The sequence below is a fragment of the Mizuhopecten yessoensis genome, unplaced genomic scaffold (assembly GCF_002113885.1).
Source record: "Mizuhopecten yessoensis strain PY_sf001 unplaced genomic scaffold, ASM211388v2 scaffold10925, whole genome shotgun sequence".
Lineage (NCBI taxonomy): Eukaryota > Metazoa > Mollusca > Bivalvia > Pectinida > Pectinidae > Mizuhopecten > Mizuhopecten yessoensis.
The window spans coordinates 521,277-539,190 of record NW_018408790.1 but is presented as its reverse complement, the minus strand read 5'-3'; the positions used below and the strand labels follow the sequence as shown (position 1 = coordinate 539,190).

Sequence of the window (17,914 nt, the reverse complement as noted above, 5' to 3'; positions counted from 1 at the left end):
ATTTTGACAGGTCATCAAGGTCACTTCCTGATCTTAAACCTGGTGATGTTGTTAGAATGTGAAATGATGACTCAAACACTTGGGAACCAGTTCAGGTTGTACAGGAATCTGGAGAACCATGATCCTTTATTGTGCGTAACAACAATAACAAAGTCTACAAGAGGAACCGTCGTCATCTCTTAAGAAACACAAGAAAAACATCAAGAACCGTGCGAAATTGAACGTCCATATACTTCGCATGACTCCGTGCCAACTATGCCTTATTCAGACTGTAAGAATTGATCAATTAAACGAGATTTATTGATGTTTGATTAAGATTCCACACTTGTATATATGGTACCGAGGGATTTCGTGAGATGACACAGTCGTGCGAGTGGTCAGTCTTGAAAGCAATAACAGTAAGATGCAATGTTTTGTTAAAATGCATATATATTACCATTTATACATAATAATTAATAAAAACCCTGATAGGGTAGGGTACGAATACAAACATACAGGGTGGGCACGTAATCCCTCAGTACCGTATATGCAAGTGTGGAATCTTAACCAAACATCAATAAATCTCCTTTAATTGATCAATGCCACACTTCCGTATATATGCTCACTGAGTGACCTCGTGAGAGTTATATAGGCATATTACTCGTATCCTGTCGGAACAATATTATGGTGTTTTGACTTATAGCATCTAATAGCAGCTGTCTCTAGATATGCTCATAAAATGCATCCATGTGATTTCAAGAATTGTTTCAATTATTTGTTACACATGCTCAGAATTGGGTTACTAAATGAAGTGTCACAAACCACTGATTTATGGTAAAACTTCCTTAATACGCATTCAGAGCTCCAACCTGGAGTTCTCAGTATTGTAGAAATTGGTAAAGTTTTTGCTGCAAAGGAGGGAGATGCCGAGCGAATGGTGAGTGCTTTAAAAGTCCTTAGTATCAATACCAGAATATTTTAGCATTGTCTTTATCCATCTGCTGATGGTGTCCTTCGAAACTCCCACATATGGTGTTGTATGACTGATGAAGAGTTTCACCTCTTTACCCCTTAATGTTTTTGTTTCCTCAATATATGCAGAGAGGTAAGTCACAATACAGAGGTTTTAATCAACAGAGTATCTCTCTAAGACAATTTCAGGTAAATGGTATCCTGATCTAGTTTGTTTCAAAATGTCTCCAATACGTAGCTTGACAAGATTGTCGGTGAAGTGAATGTTTTCAATATTCAATAGGTGGAGTGTTTGTACTCGTTGACCGGTAAGCAGCCCCGATAAAGTGGCTGTGGACATGGTTAACACTTTCCAAACTCTGTCAATCGGGTCACCTAGTGATTTCAGATAAGTTAACACAATCTGCACATCCCATGTATTATTATATCTGGGCAACGTTGGTCTAATGTTGAACGCTCCTTTCATAAATTGTGTAATGAGTATACTCGTTTGAATGTCGGTGTTACCCTGAATGTTTGCTATTACTGATATCGCAGACCTAGCCGAGTTTAATGCCTTATACCCCATACCCGCACTATGGAGAGACGTCAGGAATTCCAAAACACTTTTTACATTTCGAGAAAATGGATCACTATGTTGTCTGTCACAAAATGACAACCATTTTTTGTGATATGTCCTGTATTGTCGTTTCGTGGAATCGCGCCATGATTGTAGGGTAATATTGGTTGTATATGACGAAATTCCCTGGCTTTTGATGGCTTCCCCGATATTCTGAAAGCAGTCAGGTGAAGTTTTCCTAGCAGCAGATGTGTCATTTGTCTGTCTTGTGGCATTACTAGAGTGTCCTTTTTCACAGGTAATAAATGAGGCTCTGCTACCACCAGCCTCAGAAGTCGAGGGAACCAACACTGTGTTGTCCATAGAAACAGGTCTGCTTGGTCTTCCCCTACCTTTTTTAGCACTGGTCCCAACAAACTGAAAGGAGGGAAGGCATAATGAATATTCATTCCAAATCAATGAGAAAGCATCTATAGCGATGGCCCCTGGATCAGGTCTCCAGGACACAACGTTCAACCTGATGATTGATGCGTGACGCGAACAGATCGACAGTGGGCTTGTTGAACATGTTAAATAATTCCGATAACACCGTTTTGTTTAACATCCGTTCTATGTCTATGGTGAAATGTCGTGATTCATGGTCAGCTTTGGTGTTGTCTACCCCTGGCAGGTGGGCTGCGGTCAGCCAGTTATTGTTGTGTTCTGCCCACATCCAAATCTGTCTCGTTATGTCATTACATGTCGACTTGGTGCCCCCTTGTTTGTTCAGATATATAACTGCTGTCATATTGTCCACGAACAGCTTGATGTGCGAGTTTTGGATGTCTCGACAGAAAGTCTGCAAAGCTAACACAAGAATTCCACGGAAGTGGATGTGTCGCCTGCGCAGGAAGCTGGGAGATTACGATGAAATATATACCCTTTTCATTTCAAGAAATAATGTTAAAAGTAAGCAATAATCATAGATTATGTTTTTGGATGGCATCATTTTGTTATATAATCTGTTATTCTGGGAAAAATACGATATAAGATATCTTATATACTATATGAGATATCTTATATAATATATAAGATATCTTATATTCCATATGAGATATCTCATATAGAAATTAAATGAGATATCTTATATAAGTAAATAAGATATCATATATACTATATAAGATATCTTATATCGCATATAAGATATCTCATTTAATTTACTATATAAGATATCTCATATAGCTATATAAGATATCTTATATAATTGAAATATCGTTGCTATATAAGTTATCTGATATAGAATGAGATTTCGTGGCATTAAAAACCAGAAACTAATTTCTCCCTCGAGAATCATTCGGAGCACATTCAGGATTGCATCGGGCGCAATGGCGGAGAGGGATGGTACGGATGCTGTATTTTCCCTAGGCCTAGCTCGCCTCGTCTCTCTTATAGCGGTCAAAGCAGAGGCTGCCATTTCCCGCACTCTTGAAGTGGGCTCAGACATAATGGCGGCGACAGGAACACGTGTTGTTACAACAAGCCTACTGTCCCTACGTAGATCCTCGAGATATTCCGGACGGGGAGACTTCATTTTCGACATTTTTTTAAAGTCTTGTTCCTATATAAGATATCTTATTTAGTAACGAGACTTTAATTATATAAGATTTCTTATATAGAAAATTAAATGAGATATCTTATATACGATATAAGATATCTTATATATCATATAAGATATCTTATATATCATATAAGATATCTTATATAGGATCTCATTTAATTTCTATATAAGATATCTCATATAGTATATAAGATATCTTATATATTATATAAGATATCTCATATACTATATAAGATATCTCATATACTATATGAGATATCTTATATACGATATAAGATATCTTATATACTATATAAGATATCTTATATGCTATATAAGATATCTTATATATTTTTTTGAAATACAGGATCGACATTGCTCCTTGAATAAATGTTAAGTTGGCTTGCCATAGATTTCCCATAAATAAATGAATAAACTTGTGGATAATGATGTAAAACAGCTAGTGTAGTCAATAACATTTGGAGTAAGACGGCATTTCAGAGGTATACACGGTGGGTCAAGTGGTAGATCGAAGCCGTCCAGTATACAGTTTTAGTGAAGTTTCTATTTATAGTAACAGTGACATTGACCTTTGACCTTCGGACCTGAAAAACAATCCCAAGCAAGCACTTTTGATAAGGAAGCACTGCATAAAGTTTGAGTTTGATCTGCCAAAGGAAACTCAAGTTATCGCACGAAAACAGATTTTCTATTTATAGTAACAGTGACCTTGACCTTTGACCTTCGGACCTGCAAATCAATCCAAAGCAAGCACTTTTGGCAAGGAAGCCGGCATGAAGTTTGAGTTTGATTGGCCCAAGAAAACTCAAGTTATTGCACGAAAACAGATTTTCTATTTATAGTAACAGTGACCTTGACCTTTGACCTTCGGACCTGAAAAGCAATCCCAAGCAAGCAATTTTGGTAAGGAAACACTGCATGAAGTGTGAGTTTGATCGGCCAAAGGAAACTCAAGTTATCGCACAAAAACAGATTTTCTATTTATAGTAACAGTGACTTTGACCTTTGACCTTCGGACCAGAAAAGCGATCCCAAGCAAGCACTTTTGGTAAGGAAGCACTGCATGCAGTTTGCGTTTGATCGGCCCAAGGAAACTTAAGTTATCGCACAAAAGCCTCTGTTCGGACGCCGACATAGCAAAACCTATGTGTCACCAGCTTTTCGCAGGCGACACAAAAACAGCTTTTAACTCAAGCACGTTTATGTCTAAGTCAGTCTCTATATCTGACCACATGCCACCTATAGACTCGGCAGTGTCAACCACAGTAGCCCCCCAGCCATATCCCGAGGCATCAGATGTCAAGGTCACCTGTGGCGGTGTCAGGGTCACTGCCTTGCATGTCAACTCAATATTATCGATCCACCACATTATGTCTTCCTTACATTCATGTGAAATGGCAAGCCAAGTTGTCATTTATGCATGGAGCAATGTTGATCCAGNTTCAAAATCTCTAGTTTTTTGTAATGTAAAGCAGCATATTTCACTCCTTGCTCACAAGCGATCGGGGTGCCTGTCAGTTCAGAAAATTGTCTGATTGTACAAGTGTCTCTATGCATAAAAGTCTCACGTAAATTCTTTATCTTGGTCACTTTGTCTGCTGCTGGTTTCACAGTCATGTCAATAGAATTAAGTACAAACCCCAGGTATGTTATACGCTGTGTAGGTTCCAGGATAGATTTGCGGAGGTGAACTGTGAACCCCAAAGAGTTCATAAGACTAACGGTGTCGGTCACATCGTCCAAACATTGTTTTTGTGAGTCTCCCAATAACAGTGAATTATCATTGTAACTCGTTATATGTCCGCACTTTCGTAACGTAGAAAACATGCATTTCATGATTTTTGTAAATACACGTGGTGCACAAGACAACCCATTCGCGAGACAATTGAACTGGTATAATTGGTCATCCCAGTAAAATTTCATGAATTCTCCATCTCGTTCAGCGACCGGGATCGAATAATAAGCGTCTTTTAAATCTACCGAGGCAAAGAAACAGTCTTTCCTCTTCAATACGATGGCCGATTTTAACGTATCCATTTTAAAATGATGATGTTCGACAAATTATTTAAGAGAGCTTAAATTTAGGATGATACGGACCGTCCCATTTTTTTTCATGCGAGGAAAAATGTTTGAGATGTTTTCACCATCGTTGTGTACGGTTGGTTCAATGTGCTTCGCGATAAGCTTGGGTATTTCTTTGACAATGAGTTCTCTCTCTTTTGGGGGAAAGTTTAAAGGCCTTGCGGCCCTACACTGATTTGGAAACTGTTCAAAAACAATCGAGAAACCGTTCAGACTATTCAATATCCAGTCATCAGATGAAATATTATGCCAGTTATTTAAGAATGAGGCTGTTTTCCCAGAGTGAAAATATTCAGGTGTATTCTGAAGTTGAGACAAAAAATTAGAAGGCATGTGGCTTACCTTCGACAAATCTAGTCCAGTCCTTCATCCCAGCATGTTACTGGCCAAATATCATTATCCTATGCCTCTTAATTATTCAGGAGAAGTTGTTTAAAGAGTTTTTAAGACAATTGACCCCTGTTACCTTGAAAATGGATGAAGGTCATTCATTTGAACAATCTTGGTAGCCCTTCATCCCAGCATGCAACTGGCTAAATATCATCACCCTGGGCATTTTGGTTATTCAGAAGAAGTTGTTTGAAGATGTTTTAAGATAATTGACCCCTGTGACCTTGAAAAAGGATGAAGGTCATTCATTTGAACAAACTTGGTAGCCCTTTATCCCAGCATGCTACTAGCTAAATATCATCACACTAGGCCTCTTGGTTATTAAGAAGAAGTTGTTTAAAGTAAAATATTGATCACGGACGTCGCACCACGGCATAAGCTCACCTGGCCCTAAAAGTTGTCCATAGTCGTCATCAACGTGAATCTTTGGGAATCCTGTGTTGTAAGTTTGTCCGTCAGTAGTCAACATCTATGATGGAAGTCATGATATTCTCATCAAGCTACTGCATACCGAATCAACTGCGACATGTAAACACCGTAGGTAGGGGAAGCCAGGATGCTGTTATCAAGAAAGAGAAAGTCAAAATCGTCCTGCTTATCGTATAGCTTAGTATTAAGCCGTCTCTTAGTTTCAGGTAGGTCTTCTTGAACTATAGATTAAGCCATTTCAAGATTTTAACATATTTGACCCCTGTGTGTTTGAAAGGAGGTCAACATCATTTATGTTAACATCTCTGACAGCCCTTCATTCCAGCTAGGCATATCTACTGGTCAAGTATCACGGCTTCTTAAGTCTTCTGGAACATGAGAAGCTATTTAAGTGACTTACTCACACAAGCTCACAGCCACATCCTGCTGTCCGTGGAAATTCACCCATTACCTTGTAAATAGGCCGGCACATTGCCAACCGTGATAGGCAACTCTCTCTGTAGGCAGTGTTCTCCCCAGAATTTTTTTGATGCGCTATGGCATCTACATTTTAACCCTTCCATCACAGCGCGGCGCTGCCAACCATTTCCATGTCGCAACCCATCAATCGTGCGCGACGCAACTTTGAGAAAGAAAACTAAACAAGAGTAATAATTGATGTACTTAATTCTAAATAAACAGTATTACTTAATAATCTTGACATTGCATTATTATTGCACATTTCCTTGCCCTTTACTTTTTCTTTCACATTTTTTTTATACCTACAAAAAAAATAGTCTGACTCAAGAAATTGATAATTTTAGCAAATTCATAGAAATAAATGAATGTGTGTCTGAGGATAAATAGATTATAATATCATTCAAACCAAAGATATTTATTTTGACACATTATTAATTAATTTTGAAATCAATGATTTATTTTTAAAAATCCCTTAGTTATGAAATTAACCAGGCCCAGCTACCTGTAAACAAAAAAAAACCTTAATTTTATCACACAATGCTGTTTTCAATGTAAACTTTAATGTAGTGATATCGTTATCAAATTGAATTATTGTAATTATCCAGTAAAAGTAATATTTTATTGTAACTTATCAAACTGGGAAAATTATGTGCTATTTATAAATTTGGCGCCTAAATAATTAACGCTTCAAAAGACAGTGCATCACAAATTACGTAAGATTATTCAGGTTATCAAAACAACATGGCTGCCACGTGCAGTCTGCTCATTTAATAAAAGCTAGTCTAATGAGGGTGAGGCTGATAGGAAAGGGGAGAAAAGATTATCATGATTTGTGAAAACTTTACTTGTAACGGTAAAATGCATGCGTAACAGTAAAATGGTGATGCGTAACAGCTCAAAATTTATGCGTAACGGTACCATTATGCTAAAACAGCCTGGGGTGTGGTCCCTACCGAATTGTAGGCTTTCTACCGTGTCCTCTGCTTTGGGGGACAATGAAGAAAACAAAATAAACTTTACCCATTACAATACAAGACTTTTATCATTTTTTTCTTCTATTCTACCTCTTTTATAACAAACTTCACCACTGTTTCTCTTGGCACATCAACCATTTAGGGCTGTTCCACAATTAACTCATTCACCCCTGAAATTTCATAATGAACTATTCCAACCTTTAAATTGGAAGAGTTCAAATGTGTCCTCAGGAGTGAATGGGTTAACTGTATGGGAGGGTGGGACGTACTTGGAAGCTGCCCATCGTATCAATACAAGTACTACGACATGACACCAATAGCTCCTGACATTACCACATGACTCATATTGCTTGATGGGATGTTCAGAATGTAGCAAAATCAAAAGCATGAAAGCTTTATCAGTTTCCAGGAAGACTAGGATTCTGCTGCTGCAATTAAGATCGTTGCCACCTTTCCAATATTTCATCATGTAATTGTAAGTAAATCCGAATTCAATATACAACAAACAACAAGACACAAGACTTCAGATAAAACAAATCTGTATAGATTTATTTCCTGTATTCATTCATTTCTTTGTGTTTATACACAAATTAATGACGAGAAAGATTTCAGATATGAAAGCTTTAACTAACACACAACATGCTGGTGATTGCATTTGTTTATCATGATCAGAAAGAATCTTTTCACATGAAAATTTATTTTAGTAATTGTTTTTAATTATGGGGTTCATTCATTCCAGTTCAGAAGTGTACTTGCTTACATTCAAAATGCAATGTTTTCTGTGACTACTGTAGAATCATTTATTTTCGTGGGGTTGAAATTTCATGGTTTTCATATACTAGCCTGTTTCAAGGACATTATATATCACTGATTTCTGATTTTCCCCTATCAATATCATACCAAATTGATGTTTTCGTGGGGATTTAATTTTGTGGATTTTTGTTATCCACGAAATAAACGAAATTTAATGTCCCACGAAAATTTTCGATTTTACAGAATAAACGCTATCAAACGCAATTTTACCAGCAAGGCTTTGAAACAACACATTTCTCTTAAAGATGTAAAAATTGTATATTGTGCACTTACAAGTTCATTTATGAACAGTGCCTCTCTCAAAAAAATTGTCATACTGTATACGTGTTCATGAACAAAAAGATAAATCCTGCAAACCCCTGTGCCAACCACACCAGGGAACGGAACATACAAATAAATTTCACATTCTGGCTACAGGGAAATAATTCTTTCAAAAATCCCCTCAAATATTGCATTATTAAAATATTGTAAATTTTAATTTTTACAGGTGCATTAATAGTCCAAAAAACATTAGAAAAATAATTCATCTATTTGAAATTTATTTGAGAATATTTTAATTGATCAGATGAATTAATTTGACATCGTTACTATTTAAAGTGAAAGATTTGAGAAATGTAGACCTTGTTCCTGGCAAATTCACCAACTATTAAAAAATTGGCAATGTTACAGCATATATTTAAACCTGAACAACGTCTTTCAACTCACATTGCAAATACCTATCGAAAATATCCTATTTAAATAATTAAACCCTAAAATTATCATTTTGTCATATAGACCATTTTGAAAATGGCCAAATTTTGTATTATAAATAAGACTGGGCATATGGTTTTACCAAACTTGACTAACATGACATGGTAAACTTCTAAACTGACCTTTCTTTTTTAAACTATACATACTAGGTTTAAACTCCATATGCACTTTCCATGATACAGCTAACAAAACTAAGTTTGAAGTAATTTGAGGTTAAACTTAACTTATCAATGCAATTGAGAAAAGTAACACTTGCTATGAAAACAAGAAACACATTAAATAGCCTCAGTTTCTTCCGAGTTCGTCACAGAACTGGTCAATTTTATTATTTAACCAAATATTGACACATGACCAGACATATCAGAAAATTTGAAGTACAGTGTGCCCTTTTGCGATGTAAGCTTAGAAATTAAAGTTGAATGTGAAAAGATAATAATTCAATTCTGATCACCTATCACCAATATCAGTCGTTACACATTGTAGTCTATCAAGAGGGAATTGCGTTCAGTCTTCTGTGAATGATGTGTTCAGGATAAATTTGACAACTTCAATCTAAGGTAATGATTATGCTGCAAAACATATCCAAAATATACAGAGTACACAGAATGAAACATTTCAGCTCAAATCATGCATCATGAGGTGAGAACATTTGTACATGTTTAGGAGAATGATGAACAAGCTTCCAAACTTCATTAACACAAATCCTTTAAATCAACAATGAATGCCCACCCTTGTTTCTTTATATAACCCCCAACCCCACCCCGTTCCGCCCCTACATCCGATGCTTGCTTTTTTTGTGTTTGTGACGATGTCTACTTGGACTTCTGGAAGTTGACCTCTTGTGTGGTGACCTTGACCTTGACCTTGACCTTCGTGACCTCTTAGGACTGAAATTAAACAAATCAAGAGCTATGAAAATTCATCTCTTCACACATTAAAATACAGGTTTCCTCGGCAATTTATAAAATGTTTTGAGAAATTGTATGTTTGATCTTGGATTTATCTGGAGACCACTGCTCAGAGCATAATTTTGAACAATTTGAGAACTTAACATTTGTGTTTATGATTTCGTTCTTTTTAAATATCTGTATTGATTACTAGGCTCCTTGATTTTCAGCCTTACAGTAAAGCTCTTGAGAACATCTAAACTGTCATCTTTTTTGAGGTTTGTATTACTTGGAAATACCCACCTTTTCGTTCTTTTTGAGCCTCTTTTTGGACTACTTGAGATGGATCTATAAGCAGGAGAGAAGGACGGCGAGCGATGGCGCTTTCGTTGATCTCTTCCCGGTGAGTCAGTTTCCTGTAACAAGAAAGTTAAAATTTTATTAATAAATGTTATATGCTACCGTTCACATTATACCTGTGATCTGTGTTAGAGTTAAGGTTATATGCTACCGTTCACATTATACCTGTGATCTGTGTTAAAGTTAAGGTTATATGCTACCTTATACATTATGCCTGTGATTTGTGTTAGAGTTAAGGTTATATGCAACCTTACACATTATACCTGTGATTTGTGTTAGTGTTAAGGTTGTATGCAACCTTACACATTATACCTGTGATTTGTGTTAGAGTTAAGGTTATATGACATGCTACCTTATTGTGATCGGTGTTCGAGTAAAGGCTATATGCAATGCTATATATTTGTATTAGAGATACCTGCCTTTACATTTGATAGAATTAGCATCTGATAATTCAAAATTATCTGAGTATCATCAAAGCATGCATTTTTGTATATCTTTAAAATGCTTTACCATATTAATTAATTAATTTCAAATTAATACCCTGTCTTCATGTGAACTCTTCTTTGTGTAGAACTCATTTTTATAGGAGATTAATTTCACACTTAATTAGCATAAATCCTTTTATGTACTGCAACACCAACCTTCTGCAGTAGTTTCTTTCTGTAGTGTTCCACCTGTTGTGATATAGGGATATGATTTTTCCTTGATCTCTTTCCAGCCTCAAGCTCGTCTTGGTATTTCATAACTTTCACCTGAAATAATACATGTTTTCTTCATTATGGAGACTCTTTATTATTCCCTTATGGCAAATCGACATCTACTTTTTTAACCCTTCCACCCCTATGTAACTTTAGTAAACTCTTCCATACATTAATCTGGATGAGTACATTTTGGTCTACAGTGGTGAAAGGGTTAATACCTTCTACTTTTTTTTAACCTTTTCACCCCTATGTAACTTAAGTAAACTCTTCCTTACATTGATCTGGATGACTGCATTTTGGTCTACAGTGGTGAAAGGGTTAATACCTTCTACTTTTTTTTTCACTTTCAGCTTTTCGGTTTTAAGACAGTTAATGTTAAATTTTTTCATTTAAAAATAAATCTTTTTCGAAGTTCTTTATACTTCATCAAACAGTGCCTTTTAGTTCTTTATACTTCATCAAACAGTGCCTTTTACCTCTATCTCCCTAAGTTTTGCTCTCCTCTCCTCAGTCATTTCCTGTTTGTGATGATACTCGGAGTAGTCCTGGAAACTCTCTTCGTCTGAAGCTGTTCCTCGGGAGTACCCTTCCTCTTCGTCTAGAGGTCTGACAACAGAAAAATTGCTGCTTATAGGCACATACTGCCTTCAACCCCTGTCTAACACAGGATTCAAGACAAACAGCATTTGAAAACTAGAACACTGTCAGGTCAGCAAGGGCCAAGCTGATGCCTCACCATAGCCCGCCCCCCCACCCNGGCCATGATGTTAGAAACTTTTTGAACCCCTATTGAACATCTACATGTAACACTGTGTCAAATTTTAAAAAGATTTTTATTTCGAATTTCGAGATGATTTTCCAGAAACGAAAGTGTGGATAGACAGACAGAGTGATTATTATAGGGCACCTGCATGTCCGATACAAGGCCCTAATAATATGTAAGACTTGTCAAAACAGAATCATCTACTACAATAGCCAAATAATCTCCCGACTTGAAGTGTGGGTTTCCCGGAGTTCCTGATTGTGAAACGAATACAACATCTAAAAGGAAGATACCATGCAGGAACAATATCCTATGAAATTGGGCAAAGTATTTTATATGCATTTTATTTCATATTATTGGTTTAGGTTTTTTATATTGTAAAGCGCTCTCTCGAGCTGCTAGCTTTAGCAGGATATTGTGCTATGAGAATGTCTATTATTATTGTTGTTGGTAGAAGGGGTAAACTACAAGACAATAACAAACTTGTTGGCATCTTCACTTTAAAATTGCAGTAGATATGGATGGGCTTCCAGATGCCTGGTAGATACAGTGACAAATACTACATGTTCAGATCCAGTGTGATATTAAGGTTTTGAATCCGCAATTCAGTATTCATGAGTAAATAATATGATTTTTCCAAACTATCTGCCTAGTATGAATTTAGGTAGCAAAACAAATGTTCTGGTTCAATGGAGAAAATGACTAAAAATGCGTCCTGAACCTTGAAAAGCTGAATGTCAGTCATCATTATGGAAATTCCTGGTAGATTTTTTTTTTTAAGGGGTGAGGGTGAGGGGTGATGGGTGATGGGGGCATACTCACTGTCCATCAATATCTTCATAGACCTCCCCTTGGGGTTTTTCCTCTTCCTCCTCCTCTTCCTCTTGGTTGTCCAGTAGGTCCCACTTAGACGTTGTCATGGCTACAACAAAAAAATAAAACTGAATGTTTCATGTCCGATATATTCATTTACAATAAAACGAAAAGAATATGAAATCAAATCCAGTATGAGTGCAGGTTCTTATATTTTATAGCAATAATTCTTCTTTTGTTTTGAAATTATGCTAACTTCTCTAAGATATCAAAACACAAAATATGATTTTCACTAACTAGAAAATAGTGTTTGTAAAACATGGTACACATTCATTCTGGAACCAAAAGAAAAATACCAAACTAATTGATTTCTATATTTTACTTGAGATGTAATAAGGCATTTGATTGGTCAATCAAAACCACGATATTCCGTCGGCAAATTTCTCATTTACATACAAAGCCCTGATGGCGATTGTTAATGACATCAATGACCCCGAATGACCCTGACACGTCATGAAATTGATTAATCATGACATCACGAACAATAGCATGACCCTGAAAGGTCAACGTAAATCCGCCTCTGTTTGAATATTTCTGACGTCACCAATCCATAGCAGAGAGGCCCAGAATTTGAAGAAAACACTCAAAAATATCTTAATATTGTTGTTTCTTTCGGTGGTTTTGGCCAATATGAATTAGAATTGGAATAACCCTTCTGTATTTTGAAATTTGCAGCGGTATATTGTGATTATACTGACAGATATTCGTATTGCTGGCTCCGCTCCGTTTTGCCAGTAAAACTCAATTTGCAACAGTATAATCACGATATACTGCCGCAAGTTTCAAAATAATTTACCCTTACCAGATGACCTCGACATGTCTAAGTACCTTCTTCATTAAGTCTATCTGAATATGCATCAAAATGTCTTGCTAAGGCCAAAATATAATAATATGTGTTTCCACTATCATCCTCAGAAAAAATACGCTAGGAAGACAGACAATTTTTTTTCTTTTGGATTTTTTTTCTCTACCAAACGCTTATAGAGAGCTCCCGTTCTGACTTTAACAGTGAATATTACTAAATGCCAAACAAAACGTTGAGGATTAGCACAAAAATCTAGGGTAGGTAGGGTTAGTGGAAGCACAAGCTTTTTATTTTTATTTCACCGTAGCCCTGAATACCAGTTAAAACTCTCTCTGCACTTCATATTTCATCTGATGAATTTTCAATGTAATTCTGCACTTACCTTGAGCCTCAAGCTCGGCATCGTCGACAGTCTCCCACTTAGACTTGAGGAACTTCGGAGCTACAGGTGACCTACCACGAACCTCCTCACGATCATTTTTTCTCGGGTACTCACCAACTAAATCAGAATCAAATGTTTTTCATCCTTCTATATTGCGTTTTCAATACATAATCATCAATTCAGTTCCCATAATAACCAAACTATGGAGAACGCACTTTTTTGCATCAGCCAACAACCAACTACTCTGCCAGGGGTTTATCAGAATAATATATTTTAGGCCCGTTTAAATAACACATTCCAATTGAAAAAGGGTGTAATTTTTCACCATTTGCCCCTTCAAAATTCCCAATTTGGAAATCCAAACAAATAAATGCATATATTTAAATAGATTCCTACTGATTGACCGAGTTTTAAAAATGCATATGCAGAAAGGACAGAATGATCCCGTTGTCATAAATAAAAGCTTAAATAAAAGTTAAACAATCTAATTTCATGTGTTCAGAGTTGGTATAATGATAATCGTAATTTCCAACAATGGCTATTATGTCGATGAATTTCCTCCAATTTTATTTCAGGCTCCGTTTCCCAAAAAAACCCCTGATAAACCGCTGCCTGCAAATACACTTCTCCTGTTTTTGTTATAGAAAGCAAGTGTTCAAGATCCTGCTCATCTGATGTAAGTGTTTTGGCCAATAACTAGATAAATCTAATTAACTAATCAGTCACGAATGATTGATAACAGATTGTCACAATGAAAAAATCAGGAAAAGACTACATATCTTTTTTGGTACTTTTAGGTTCAGGATATGACACAAACCATAGGGTGCCAAATTACCTTGTTTTACTCTCTTGCTAAAAAGTTTTAATCATTTTAAAAATCATCATCGCAAAATAACTGCATAACTGTACAAAAAATATAAGTGTCTTCTCCATTCATATCTAAATATTACATCCAGGAGAAGAAAAACCAAGAACTGTGGTTTTCACGCACAGACATACATGTATACTAATTATTACTATATACCAAGAAATGTTCACCTCAGTTTCAATTCACGATAGTCTGCCCCCCTTATGACGGCAACTTCATCGTAAGACATGTAATGTATTAGTGCCGATTTCTTTAGCGTGGCCATTTTGTGTAATTAAACTGTCGAAGGAGCTGTTGAATACAACAAGAGGCCCATGGGCCTTAATGGTCACCTGAGTCTATAGTATTTATTTTTGTTGTTGAAATATGTACCAATTTGAGTAAAAAATAGTATAATGTTAACTTAACTTTGTCAGGACCATGAGCTGATCATTCCTAGACCAATTTTAAGTGAGATCGGCCTATTAGAACTTAGTAGCAAAATAGCGGCCATGGCAGCCAAATTGTATTTCTGATTGACCCGAAAAATAACAACACTTTGTCAGGACCATGANCCCCATCTAAGTCCTCAATAGGGGCCCCATCTAGGTCCTCACTGTCCGAGTGGTCAATGCCAGGCAATTTAGTAGTAACGCCCTGACACAACAAAAAAGAACGATGAAAAAGTAGGTAGAAAATTAGCATTTCAACACTTACAGCAGGCTGTTTTATCTGAAAAGGTCACTTTTCAACATTCAACACGAAATCTGTTCTGATTAACCCTTTCACCACCGTAGACCATTACAGACTCGTCCAGATCAATACATGGTAGAGTCTACTAAAGTTACATAGGGGTGAAAGGGTTAACTTCTGGCAATGCTTTCTGATCAGTCTCACTTCTTGTTTTCTTCTTCAAATTCATCCTTTATCAAACACCTACATTTTTATGACTCCTAATTCTGATCATGAACTTCTTTGAATTTCAAAAATCACATGTTATCTTTGCAAATATAATCAAAGAAAGAAATAACTAAATATCTGAAAAGCAGTCACAGGTATGGCATAAGCATTATTATCACTTCTTAGTGACAATTTTATTAAGTATGAATCACAATATTTTCACAATTAGATAGATATGTTGCATTGACAAATGTGCCAAATAAACTTTTGAAAGATTTTTAAATTTTGATTCTTAAAGTATCAGAAGAAGAATATACAGTCAAACTTTGATGTTACGAACTTTACGTCCGGAACTATCGGGGAAAAAACCGAAACATTTGGACTTTGACACACGAATATTAAATTTAATATTAACATCGAGATCCTGTAAATAAGACAATGTGATTCTCTCAATATGTGACAAAACAAAGGCTACGATTTTTAATTTTAAATATAAATATTGGATTTCTAATCAAATTCAACATTTCTTTGTCAATCACATTTCCAAAGCCTGAACTGTTAAAACAACCTTGGGACATTTTAATCTAGTATAGGTGAAAATTTCACTTCGATTTATAAGTTGTAATTTTCAATGTTTTCATAATGAATGGGCCTTGATTATACTTCGAAACAGTGAGAAATTTGTCTTATAAAAGTTCTATTCCTAAAAAAACTAAAAAGTGTTATATAAGGGAATAATTATGGACTTTGCCGTAAGTTCGACAATAACGGTACATTCGCGTATCCGGTTGAAACGGTTGAACCTGTAAAGAAAACGACAGATACAAATCTGGACCGAGGCTGACCAAAGAGAAGTTTAAATCTTGGAAGTTTGATTTACAGAAGTTTGACTGTATACGTATCTATGAAATACATGTGACTTAAGGTAGAGATTCCCAGCACTCAATGCTGTCTAGCCAAGAACAGTTTAGATTTATTTCAACATTTTACTGATGGCCTTGCTTGCTTAATTGTTATAACAAAGAGTAATATACAAAAGAAATATATTTATTGTAATTTCCATTTTCAAAAAACATTTCCAGATCTCTTGATAATCAAGCAGGGAGCTTATCAACTGTGCAACATGTTATGATATTTGTTAATAATTTTCTGCAACATTACCGAGATAATTACAAAATGTTTTAACTCCTAAAAAAAGGCCTGCAACATGTACATATAATCGTCTTTGCATTTATAGAGAGGAAATAACATAAATTTGACAGAAAAAGAACTCTAAAAAAAGTAGAAAAAACGTAAAGGCAGGAAAAGAACTCTTTAAAAGCCTGTGTACAGCAGAAAAGTGGTGGAACATCCTATCTCAAGATAGAGAAGGCCATGATATTTTCACATCATGAGGGAATAAGTGGTTCGGTAATGAGGTGGTGCACAAACCTTTGTTGGGACGAGGCCAAGGAAGATGTTCTGTAGGTTTATCAGATAGTCGTTAGGATAAATAGCCCAGTCTTCCCAAGCTCGGAAACAACCCATCACTTTTTGCTGTAAATGAAGCAAATATTTAATTGAACTTTCCTTCTTTTTTATCTGGGGTGGTTCCCTCCCTTTACAGTTGGTAGGCTTTCCAAGAATAAAACGAAATTGCAGCGATGGTTTTATTATGAACATGGTATGGTATTTCACAATTGTGATTATCAGCTTCAACAAAGTGCTTGGAAGAATTTTCTTCCACACTTGACTGGTTCATACATAACATGTTCTGAGCTACAAAATTTATCCGTAGGACTGAATTTCTCTATCTTATTCACACAGGAGTGGTATATTATAACAAAGGCCCAGAGGGCCTGTATCGCTCACCTGGATACCTATGCAATCATGGCAAAATATTCTCCAAATGAGATCAAGGGAATATGCCAGACCCCAAGGGCAATCCTTGTAGCATAGCTATATTAGATTTTTCATGCCCAGCAATTTTATGTATGGTTATGGGGTGGGGATCTCAATTGTTTCCAAGCTTTGACTCAGAAACTAGGTCCCTAGAGTTGTGGCCAGACCCCAGGATCCATTCTAATATCGTGACTGCATTTGTCTCTTTTTTTCAAGCATTTGTATATATAGTTTTGGGGTGGGGACCTCAACCGTTTCAAAGTTATGACCCAGGGGCCAAGTCTGCAAGGGTGGGGCAGACCCTGGGATCAATTCTAATGTCATGACTGCATTCGTCTCTTTATGCCCACCAATTGTATATATAGTTTTGGGGTGGGGATATTAACCATTTCAAAGTTATGACCCAGGGGGGGGCAGTCCCCAAGGCCAACCTGGAAGCATATGTGCAATCATCTCTTTATACTCAGCAATTGTATATATACGGTTATAGGGTGGGGCTCTCAACTGTTTC

General features: G+C 36.2%; 1 protein-coding gene across 1 annotated transcript in view; it reads right to left on the bottom strand.

Moving 5' to 3' along the window:
* Positions 1-8,348: 8,348 nt before the first annotated feature.
* LOC110463761 (U2 snRNP-associated SURP motif-containing protein-like) overlaps positions 8,349-17,914 on the bottom strand; it is a 30,690-nt gene continuing 21,124 nt past the window's right edge. The window contains exons 17-24 of the mRNA XM_021518607.1: positions 16,954-17,058; positions 15,192-15,279; positions 13,776-13,910; positions 12,538-12,637; positions 11,429-11,558; positions 10,893-11,003; positions 10,195-10,307; positions 8,349-9,891 (exon numbers count right to left, since the gene is read on the bottom strand). Coding sequence (XP_021374282.1) covers positions 9,777-9,891; positions 10,195-10,307; positions 10,893-11,003; positions 11,429-11,558; positions 12,538-12,637; positions 13,776-13,910; positions 15,192-15,279; positions 16,954-17,058 — 897 coding nt within the window. The 3' untranslated portion in view covers positions 8,349-9,776. The remainder of the gene's footprint in view (positions 9,892-10,194; positions 10,308-10,892; positions 11,004-11,428; positions 11,559-12,537; positions 12,638-13,775; positions 13,911-15,191; positions 15,280-16,953; positions 17,059-17,914) is intronic.